The sequence below is a fragment of the Struthio camelus genome, chromosome 25 (assembly GCF_040807025.1).
Source record: "Struthio camelus isolate bStrCam1 chromosome 25, bStrCam1.hap1, whole genome shotgun sequence".
NCBI lineage: Eukaryota > Metazoa > Chordata > Aves > Struthioniformes > Struthionidae > Struthio > Struthio camelus.
In genome coordinates, this window is record NC_090966.1 from 7459023 (window position 1) to 7469407 (window position 10385).

Below are 10385 nucleotides of genomic sequence, written 5' to 3' on the forward strand. Positions count from 1 at the left end.
ACCCGCAGCGACCTGGAGAATACTCACTGCCAGGGCCGCGTTCTTCTGCAGCTTGTTGTAGGGGCTGTACTTCGGCTTGGGCGGCTTCCCCGCGAGCCGGTCTTTGTGCCGCCGGCTGCTCATGTGCTGTAAGAGGAAAGCAGCCGGCGTCAGCCGGAGCCCTCGGCCCGCCACCGACGCGGGGCTTCGTCTGCGTTGCACGACGTCGCCCCGCGCCGCCGCTTCTCGCGGGGCTGTTCGCTACCGAGCCACTCTGCAGGGAGCCCTCCCGCCTCGCACCTCTGCCCCCCGGCGCAAGCCCAGCACAGGGAGAAGCAGGGAGAAGCAACAGGGCCTGGGCAAGCAGGTACGGATCCCCCCCCCCCCTTAAATCCTTAAGGATTTAAAAGGGATGCGAACCCGGGACTTCAGGGATGGCCCGCTCGGCGGCATCGAGCGAGGGCGCAGCGCCCTGGGCTGCCCGCCCGCGCCCCACGCCTGTCCGAGGAGCGAGAGAGGCGCGACGCCTGCAGCCGTCACCTGTTTGAGCTGGGTCTCCGAGTTCACGTAGATCTCGCAGACTTGGCAGTGAAACGCCTTATTCTGGATGTTGATGCTGCCCTTGTTGCCGATCCTCTTGGCCTTGTGCCCTGCCCGGGAGAGCAGCTTGCCCCGGCCTCGCCGCAGCTGGGCGCTGTGACCCTCCAGCATCGACTTGTGCTTGGCGCCTGCGGGGCAGAGCGGGGACCGGGGCGCTCGGCAAACGCGGTGAGCGCGCCAGTGAACTGCTGGGGGAGCGGTGCCCCGCGCGCAACCGCGAGCGCCGGTCCCCGAGGAGCCCCCGGCCCCCGCCAGCTTCCATCCCGCCGCTCCGGGCTCCGTGCAGATGCTATGGGGGCGAGCCAGGCTCGGGAGGGGACGTGACCTTGCCAAGGGCAACAGCGGATTTGGGAACAGGCTCCAGCGCTTGCAGGCAGTTTCCTGCCCGGCTGCCTCCAGCTGTTACCCAGCTCTCGCCCCTCTCCGCGCTGATGCCAGCTCCCCCATCGGACAGGGGCTGCTTCGCACCCAGCCTCCTGCACCCCCAAAGCTCCTGCAGGTCCCAAAACCTCCTGCAGCCCCCAAAGCTCCTGCAGCCCCCGAAGCTCACTGCTGCAGCCCCCAAAGCTCCTGCAGCCCCCAAAGCCTCCTGCAGCCCCCGAAGCTCCTGCAGGCCCCCGAAGCCTCCTGCACCCCCAAAGCTCCTGCAGCCCCCCAAAGCCTCCTGCAGCCCCAAAGCTCCTGCAGCCCCCAAAGCTCCTGCAGCCCCCAAAGCCTCCTGCAGCCCCAAAGCTCCTGCAGCCCCCAAAGCCTCCTGCAGCCCCCCGAAGCTCCTGCACCCCCGAAGCTCCTGCAGCCCCCCGAAAGCTCGCTGCTGCAGCCCCCCAAAGCCTCCTGCAGCCCCCCCAAAGCTCGCTGCTGCAGCCCTCGGCTCACGCACACCCACGCCAGCGGACGGGGGTCCGGAGGAAGGGGTCCCTGGCACCCGCGAGGACAGCTCGCTGCCCCGGCATCGCCGCCGCTGCTGCCAACCCGGGCTCCCGACAGGGACGCGAGGGGCCGTTCCCAAACCCTCCCTGCGCGCCCCGCTGGCCTCTCGGGCAGACCGGACGCGCTCCGCAGCCATCCCCCCCCCTTCCCTGCTCCAGACCTTCGGAGAAGCCGCTATTTTAAGCATGTCCTGGAGCCCGTCGCCCCGTGCCCGGGCACCAGCACGGGCTGCGGAGCGCGGCACGCGTCGCCCTCGGCGCCGCAGCAGCTGAGCTATGCCCAAGGTCACGGAGGAGCCCGGAATAGCGCAGGGGGTTAAAGGAGGCAGGGAAGGGGGAAGCAGAAATCCCGCACACCTGGGAACGGAGCGCCCTGTCCTGCCCGGCCGGGCGACCGCGGCGGCGCACCGGTAATTTAAGCCGTCGCTAATTCATTCTATTTTTTAAGGCGCTAAGCGAGGAGCCGGCACGCCGCGTCCGTGCGGACAGCCACCGAGGGACACGAGCCCGCGAACATTTGCTTTGTTTGTTTGTTCTTTTTCCCCCCAAATCAGCTCCTAAATTTGTAACCGGAGCTGACAAAAGCAAAAGGCCACGTCTGCAGCTGAGCCGAGGCTCTGTCCTGAGCCGACCCCGGCGCTGCGGCCGCCCGGCCCCGGCTCGCAGGGGGCTTTCGGCTGCGGGAAGCGGTCTCCAGCTCTCGCTGAAGGGGGGCAGAAGGGGGTCTAGCTCTGAGAACGGGGGCGTCGGTATTTTGCAGCCTCGCACGAGGAAAGCGGCAACGCGGGCGAGGGGCCGGCACTGCAGAGGCGGCGGGAGCCGGGGAGCCGCGAGCCGGCGCGGCGCCTTACCCGTGTTGTGAGCCTCCAGCTGGGACAGGGAGTTGACGGTCACTTTGCAGGTGGGGCAGTAGAGGTGCTGCTTGCTCTTCCTGCCCTCCTTGTCGCCGTCCGGGGCCGAGCCGCCGCTGCCCGGCGCGGCCGACGAAGCCACGCTGGTGGCGTCCGAGCCGCCCTCCGACAGCTCCGAGGCCGGCGGGGAGCCCAGCGGGGGCCCGGCGCCCGGCGGCTCGGCGGGGGACGCCTCCGGGCCGGGGGCCGGCGCGAGGCCGCGGCTCTCGCCCGCCGCGTCCCCGGGGCCGGGCAGGCCGTCGGCGGGAGCTGGCGGGAGGGAACGGGAAAGGAGGACAATGGACGGAAAGTCCTCTTTCCCCGCAGAGCTTCCCGGGCTTTCGGAGAGCGGGAGGCCCTGGCACCCCACGGCCCCCCCGCTGCCCGCCACCATCCCGGACGCGCTCTGCTCTGCAACTCGTTGCAGCCGTGCTCAGCCCGGACCCCCCCGCTGCAGCGCTGCCCTGGCTCCGGCCGGCGAACCGGGCTCGGGCGCGCGGGGCGGCCGGCAGCCTCTGCCTCCCTCTGGCCCTCCCTCGGCCGGCGCCGTCGGAGCCCCCGTACCCGCGCCGCCGCCGTCCCCGCCGCCCTGCAGCGCCGCGGGCGGCTCGCCCGGCTCGTCCCGGCCGCCGGCCGCCGGCTTCTGTTTGCTCTTCATGGCCTCGATGGCTTTCAGCCTCCGGGCGTGCTTGTGGCCCTTGTAGTGGGCTTCCGCCTGGTTCTGCGGGGAGAGAGGCGGCGTCGGTGCCGGGGCGGGCGCGGGGCAAGGCGCACCTAAGGGCCCTGCGCTGACTCAGTGCACCGCCTCGCTTTTAAAAGCGGCTTCCAAGGCAAAAGCTGGTGACTTCCGAAACCTACGGCGAATTGCTCGCCGTAGCGGTAACGTAAGAAAACGCCCCGTCTCGCGGGGCCCTAACGGCGAGAGCGCGGAGCGGCGCCGCGTGGCTGCGGGGCTCCTGCCGGCGCCGCGCTGGCACCCGCGAGACGCAACCCGGGCGCCTGCGCACCCAGCAGCCAGGGACAACGGGGCGCCGCCGCCGCCAAAAACCACCACCGTTCAGCAATTTCTGGCCGCTAAATCCGACGTGAATTGAGACACCGTATTACGGAGCAGCGCGGATTAATTCGCAGGGCGTTTTGTGGGGCCGGTTGAGGGGCCCCGCTCGCAGACGCAACGAAGCTGCGTCGGAGGACGGCGCGTGGCCGGGGCCGGGCGGCAGCCTAAGCAGGTCGCCCAGCGCCGCCGCCGCTCCGCGCAGCGCAAGGGTCGGCGCCGGTGCGCGGTCGGCTGCGGCGGCGGGGGACGAGGCCAGCCAGCGCGGGGGCCCGGGGCCGCTCGGAGCATCCGCCGGCCACCCCGGTGCTGCTGCTGCTTCCCTTCCCCGCTGCTGCTCCAACTTCAGCGCGGTTGATTTACTTAGAATAAAAGGCAGGGCGCCGGGTGCTGCTGGGCAGGGCGCCGGGTGCTGCTGCACATAGTGCTGGTGCCTCTGTGCAGGGTGCTGGGTGCTGCCACAGGTGCTCATCCCCCCGGCCCCACTGAGCCCCGCACCAGTTTGCATCCCCCCACCACCACCAAGCGCAGCCCCCCGGCCCCACCGAGCCCGGCACTGGTTTGCATCCCCCCCCCCCCCAGTGCAGCCCTCCAGCCCTGCCGAACCCCTCACCGGTTTGCATCCTCCCCAGCGCAGCCCCCTGGCCCCACCGAGCCCCGCACCGGTTTGCATCCCCCCACCGCCAAGCGCAGCCCCCTGGCCCCACCGAGCCCCGCACCGGTTTGCATCCCCCCACCGCCAAGCGCAGCCCCCCGGCCCCACCAAGCCCTGCACCGGTTTGCATCCCCCCCTCCCCAGCGCAGCCCCCCGGCCCCACCAAGCCCTGCACCGGTTTGCATCCCCCCCTCCCCAGCGCAGCCCCCCAGCCCCACCAAGCCCCGCACCAGTTTGCATCCCCCCCCAGCACAGCCCCCCGGCCCCACCGAGCTCCGCACCGGTTTGCATCCCCCCCAGCGCAGCCCCCTGGCCCCACCGAGCCCCGCACCGGTTTGCATTCCCCCCCTCCCCAGCGCAGCCCCCCAGCCCGCGCCGGCGGCGCCCCGCTTACCGCCGAGTTGAACCGCAGGTGGCAGATGTTGCAGGAGATGAACTGCTTCTTCTTGAGCGGGGCGGGCACGCCGAAAGTGTGGCTGATCACCGCCTTCTGCACCGGGTCCATCTGCGGGGGCAGGCGAGGCGCAGGGCGGCTCGGTGCCGGGCCGGGTGGCTCCGGGCACGCGCCCCGCCGCCGGCCCCGAGGAGCGGGGACGTCGGGCGAGCCCAGCTCTGCCCGCGCCGCGGGCTGCCAGCTGCCGTCCTGCAGCTCCCAGCCACACCGGCGCGTTCCCCGCGGGGACCGAGCCGGAGCAGGCGCCGCCGGGCCCGGGGCGCGCGCCCGCCTGGCGCCCCGGCTCCCGCCCGCTTTGCACCCGGCCGACCGCCCCTGCGGCGCGGGGAGCCGTCGCGGCGCGAGGCTGAGGCCCCGGCTGCCGGGACCTGCCAGGGGCCGCGTCTTCCCGCGCGGCGGCAGCGGCGCACAGGCTCACGACAGCCCCCGGCTCCTTCGCTCTCTCCCCGACGCTCAGCGTCAGTCCTCAGCCGCAGCAGCAAACTTGTTCGAAAAGCCATAATTGTTTTAAACAAAATGCATTTATTAAAGGGGGGGGGATAAGAATAACCTCTTTGTTTGAGCGTGCCTATAATCTATAATGCAAGTATTGTTCCCCTGCCCTGTGGCATAGGAAGATTATCTTATCTGAGTCCTGCTGTCAGGAGAGCCCGGGCTTTTCAGGCGATCGCATTTCTCTGCAAAGCTATTTAGTTGCCGAGACAGGTGCATCCGTCTTCGAGGCACAAGCCTGGACAACAGGGCCATTATCGAGCCCCCAAATTCCATTCCAGAAGTGAGCAGAATGGTAACAGCAAGTGATTAATGAAGCGCCTGTTTGCTATGAAATTGTACTCACTTATCTGGAATAGAAACGAAGGGGCGCGCGGGGCACGGCGGGGAACCGGGCGAAGCTGCAGACGGCAAAGGCAGCAAACGGCGCGAGGTGCCGGGCCGCCTCCGGGCGCTGCGGGCAGAAGCGGGGCTGGCGCTCCTTTCGACGAGAAACACCCCCCTTTTCCGCCCAAAACGGCTCAAACCTTCGCAGCAGGGCGTCAAGCTGCCGGCTCCACGCCGGGACGAGTTGCTGCGGCGAGCGCCAGGCGCCGCGCCGAGCCCCGGCGAGAGCGGCCCCAGCGCTGCCCGGCCCCCGTCCGCCGGCGGAGCCGACCGGTCCCCGGCAGAACCTCGTATTTCTGCCCCAAATCGAGCCTCGGGGCGGAGGCGAGGGGACCGGGGCCCCGGGGCGGCGCGCCAAGGACGGCGGCTCCCTGCTGCGCCCGCCAGCACCGCCGCTGGCGCCGAGTTGCGGCCTCTCAGCAAACGCCGCTTCCCGTTTCGGATGAAGCGGCCCCGCCAGCGCCGGCGGACGTTTTACACGCCCGATCGGCCGTCGCTCCGCTCGTACCTGCTCCGACGGCGCTCGGCCCGCCGGGCGCGCGCAGCATCCGCCGGGCGTCCCGACCGCGACCACCCGCGGCGGCGGCACGGGGCCGCCGAGCAAAGCCGCCGCCGGCCCGTCCTGAGAAGGGGGTGCAGCGGGCGGCCCCGCTGCTCCGGGCGTCGCGTTTGCTTTCGGCAGGCGCGGGTGCTTCGCGCCGCTCCGGCCGTCACCCGCCTGCTAGCCGGAAGAAAAAGCAAGCAGCCAGCCTCAGAAAAGGCTTTTAGGAGCCAAACCCTGCCGCGTGCGGTCCGCGGGGCACGCGCGCCGCCCGGCCGGGACGCGGATGCCGCGCGAGAGCCCTTGCGCTGCTGTCTGAACAAAAACAAAACCACGCCGTTAACTTCCCTCCGACATCTGCAGTCGCTGTTATATGAGATGGAAAAAATATATATATATAAAAAACACCGCTTATTTGCCCCCGGGGGACGCTCGGGTGGGCCGGCGGGAGGGTGCGCCGCGGCGGCGCGCTCCGGCTCTTCTCGCCAGGCGCCGGCAGGAGCCATCGAGGGCGTCGGGCTCCGGCGGATTTTGGGGCCCGGCCCTCTTGGAGAGCAAAGCTCTCAGCTTCATAGTCAGCTCTTACCGACTCAACCGACTTCGTTCCTCCCTGGACGTTGCTACCGATAGAAACAGAGACCTCTGAGCTGAACTTCCTGCCAGCCACCGGGCTCAGAAAGGGGAATTCGCAAGCACAGAGCATCAGTTCAGATCGCCTCTTCTGCTGGCGTTCTGCAAGACGCTGTTAGGTCTCGGGGATTTGCAACATCGTAAGAGCTGGAGAGCAGCTTTCGAGCACGAAACGCGCCCTCCGTATCGCGTTAGGATCGGTTTTTCCCCCCTGCCCGTAGTAGTTGTTTTAAGCGGCAGGCGAGCTCAGCCTGGAAAGCTATTGCTCGCTCCGGAGCAAAGCATCTGCCGGGTTCGAGAGCGCCTTGCGACCCGCTCGAGGCGCGCAGGGCTCTGCTGGGCGGCTCACAGCGCCGTCGGCGGGGCACAGCAACGCCGGCATACGTTTCAGCCCGCGTATCCGAACCGCGCTCTGGGGCAAGCGGGCGCCCGCGGACGACAGGGGCAGCCCGAGCTCTGGTCGGGCCGACGCGGGACCCAGGGCTCCAGGACGCTCCGCGCTGCGCACGCAGGACGGGGCAGAAACCTTCCTGCCCCTTTTCCTGCAGCTCGAAGAGCCGTCCCGGAGCCCTGCAGAGTGGCAGCGCGCGCGCGGACACGCACGTCCCAGCGGCCAAAGGGCTCAGCCCTATCCCGTCCCTGCAAAGCAGGGAGCGCGCGGGGATCCGCTCCCCGGCGCAGAGCCCTGCAGGGGCGGCGGGCCGGACTCGCCCGCTGCCCGCCTCTGCCGTGGGGCTGTGCGTTTCCAGCACGCGCAAGAGATTAATTTCCCAATTTTTTTTTTTTTCTCTCTCCTAATAAGCAACATGACTTTGGAAAACACGTGCCAAGGCAGGGGCAAGGGAGAGCCAAGCGGCACAAATTACAGTGCCTGGTTCAAGCTAACTGCTGACTCCAGCGACTAAAAAAAGGAACGGAGACAAAGAGCAGCAACGCTAATGGCATCAAAAAAAATCCTCCTCTCCTGTGATTCTGCTTGTTAGCACAGGGGAGAGACAGGCGAAAGCCGGGATTTCAAAAGAGCTTAAAGGAGTTAGATGCCCGAATCCCATTCAGCAGCAGCAGCAGGAATTTGGTACTTAATTTCTATGGCCGCCTTTGAAGATCTCGATGATGATTTGCACCTTGGTGGCACGGCTAATCTCAAAGCCGCTTACCCAGGGCGGGCGACAAGCAGGGCGCCCGCTGCACGGCGCGGGGAGGCAGCGCAGGACAGCCCCGCTTGCCGGCTGGGGCGCGCGGAGGCACAGAAGCCGCCCCGCCGCCCCTCGTCCCAGAGCCCGGCCGTGCAATTGGCCCGGTCCCGGGGAACGAGCCCCCGACGTCCCAAACACCACGCGGAGACCCAAAGCCGAGGGGAAAAAACCTGGAGAACGCGGTGCCGCCCCAAGGTGACGTCAGCCCGGGTTTTGAGGGTGGGAGGTTGGGAAGAGAAGGAGGCACGAAAGGAGGAAAGTAATATTTCACGCCTGGGATGCTACCGTGCATCTTTGGGTTTACGTAGCCACGCACACGCGGCTGTAGAGCAGAATATCTCTATTCAGCTGCGTTTAAGTGCATCGCCCAAGCCCAAGCCCTTGGACCAGCCTCAGCCTGAGCCTCAGCCGTGCAAACTAGCGATCGAAGCTCTCCACCAGCTCCAGGCCACGAGCCACCAGCCAAACGCCCTGGGTCTTTATAGGCTCTCTCTCGTCGTTTATTCACTCAAACTAATGAACTGCTCCCCAGAGTTCATTACTATTGATCCCAGGAGCAAAACCTAACTGAACTCCCTTAAAATGAAGCATCTTTTTAATTTTGGCCTATAAGCGCAACGGACGGAGCGGGGGGGATCGGCCTTTCCGGAGGGATCGCGAACGCGCCGCCCCGTCGCACGGGGGGACTCGTGGCCCCGCTCGGGCGCGCGGCCCCTTGAGACCCCCGCGAGCGGGCCAGAAGGACCTGGGGAGGCCGCGGAGCAGAGGCGTTTTGGGGCCGGGAGCCCGGACGCGGGGCGGGATGGGGCCGCCCGCGCTCGCTCCCCAGCCCCCGGGACTCACCGTGCTGAAGTTGGGGAAGAGGTTGAGCGGCGACGTCCCGTTGAGCCTGAAGGTCAGGAAGTGCTTGATGTCCAAGGGGGGATGGAGGGGACGGCCGGGAATCGGCAGCGAAGCTAAGAGGGGGCTGCTGTGTCCCGACGGACCTAGACGGGGAGACGGGAGAGGGGAAAGAGAAGAAAGTTTAGGCGGACCTTGCTCGCAGCGCCGGGAGGCGGCAAGCGGGACGTCCTGGAGGAGACCCTGGACCTTCACCTCTGGCAAGTCCGGACCGAAGGCGGCCCAGGACATCCCTCTGGCTTTTGGGCTCAAAAATCAACGCCAAATTTAAAACGCGACACAGCCGTCTCCGAATCAGAACGTCGACACGCCGAGGATCGCGCTTCGAGTTGGTCGAGAGGTTGCTGCAGCGGCTGAAAGCCCCCCAGGGCCGGCCGTGCCCTCGGCTCTCCCCTCCGCTGCTCCTTTGGGTGGAAACCACCCGCATCGGGCTCCCCCCGGCCGGTGCCCCCGTGCCGAGCGCCGGCTCCGGTGACGGAGCCGCCCACTCCCGCGCCGGGCTTTGGCGGCTGCTTTGCATCTTCCCCCGCGCACTAATTGCGAGCTCCAGGGTGCGATTTAAAAATAGCCTGAAGTTAATAATAGTTTTCTTTTTAAAAACAACAAAAAAAAAAAAAGCTGCCCCCTAGGAGGAGGGAGCGCCGGGACGGCCGGGACGCCAGCGCCGCGCACCTCGGACCCGAGCAGCGCCGGGACGGCTCGAGGCCGCCTGCTCCCAGCGGGTTTTCGGGGCTCGTCCCGCCGGAGGACGGCCCGGCTCGCCGTCGCCCTCGGCTTCCCTCCCCCTCGGGGCACGGGAAAAAAGCTAAAAAAAAAAAAAAAAAAAGACCTTTGCGGGAGGAGGAAAGCGCTGAGACCTCCTCGCGGCCCCTTCTTGGGTTTGAGGGTTTTTTTTTTTTGCACCCCCCGTTTTGTTTTAAACGCCACTCGATACAGGAGTCTAGCTACAAATCTGAAAGTTCGAAAGATTTCCGAATTTCCGACGGAAAAGCTTGGCGCGCGGGCCCCTCCAGGCAAAAATGACCTCTTTCTGGGAGAACGCACACAGTCGCTCCTTTGTCTCGGCGGCAGCTATCCCCGAGTCACTCCTGACTCCAGGGTGAAAATTACATTTTGCTTCATCAGGCGTGCATTGATCGAATTAATTCCAAAGTCACCCAGGAGGGAAATCTGCGAAACGGCTTCAAAATAAATAAATAAACCCGTAGCAACGGGGACGAGGAAGGGAGCAAAACCAAGCAAAAAGATGGGTGAGCGATGCGTAATTGACCTTGCGGGGCGCGAAGCTCCTTCTGCATCGGCTCACCCGAGACGGCCGGCGCAGCGGCGGGGGCCGGCCCGGGACCCCGCCAGCCTGCGGGCGCCGCGCTCGCGACCGGGGTGCCACCGCCACCGCTTCCGCCTGCCTTTGTCCACAAATTTTCCATCGATTTTACCGGCCTTAAAAACCGGTATTAAATTTAACAGCGAGAGGAACAACAAGGGCAAACGAAAGCCCCCGTCCCAACTAGCGGCAACCGAATCAGCGGAGTTTGCTGCTCAGCAAACACCGCCCGAGGGGCGCTGGCGCCCGAGGGGCGCAGGTCTGTGCGGGGAAGGGGCGAGCGGGAGCCGAGCGGAGCTCGGGGGAAGACCCGGCCCTCGGCTGCGAAGGGGCAGGAGCTGCGGCCGGAGAGCT

At 67.1% G+C, this 10385-nt stretch overlaps 1 protein-coding gene across 1 annotated transcript in view; it reads right to left on the reverse strand.

The window, feature by feature from the left end:
• Window positions 1-10385, reverse strand: part of ZNF385C (zinc finger protein 385C) — a 43344-nt gene that overhangs the window by 3464 nt on the left and 29495 nt on the right. Inside the window, exons 2-8 of the mRNA XM_068918750.1 lie at window positions 8651-8793; window positions 4502-4612; window positions 2963-3119; window positions 2800-2802; window positions 2360-2668; window positions 520-707; window positions 28-126 (exon numbers count right to left, since the gene is read on the reverse strand). Coding sequence (XP_068774851.1) covers window positions 28-126; window positions 520-707; window positions 2360-2668; window positions 2800-2802; window positions 2963-3119; window positions 4502-4612; window positions 8651-8793 — 1010 coding nt within the window. The remainder of the gene's footprint in view (window positions 1-27; window positions 127-519; window positions 708-2359; window positions 2669-2799; window positions 2803-2962; window positions 3120-4501; window positions 4613-8650; window positions 8794-10385) is intronic.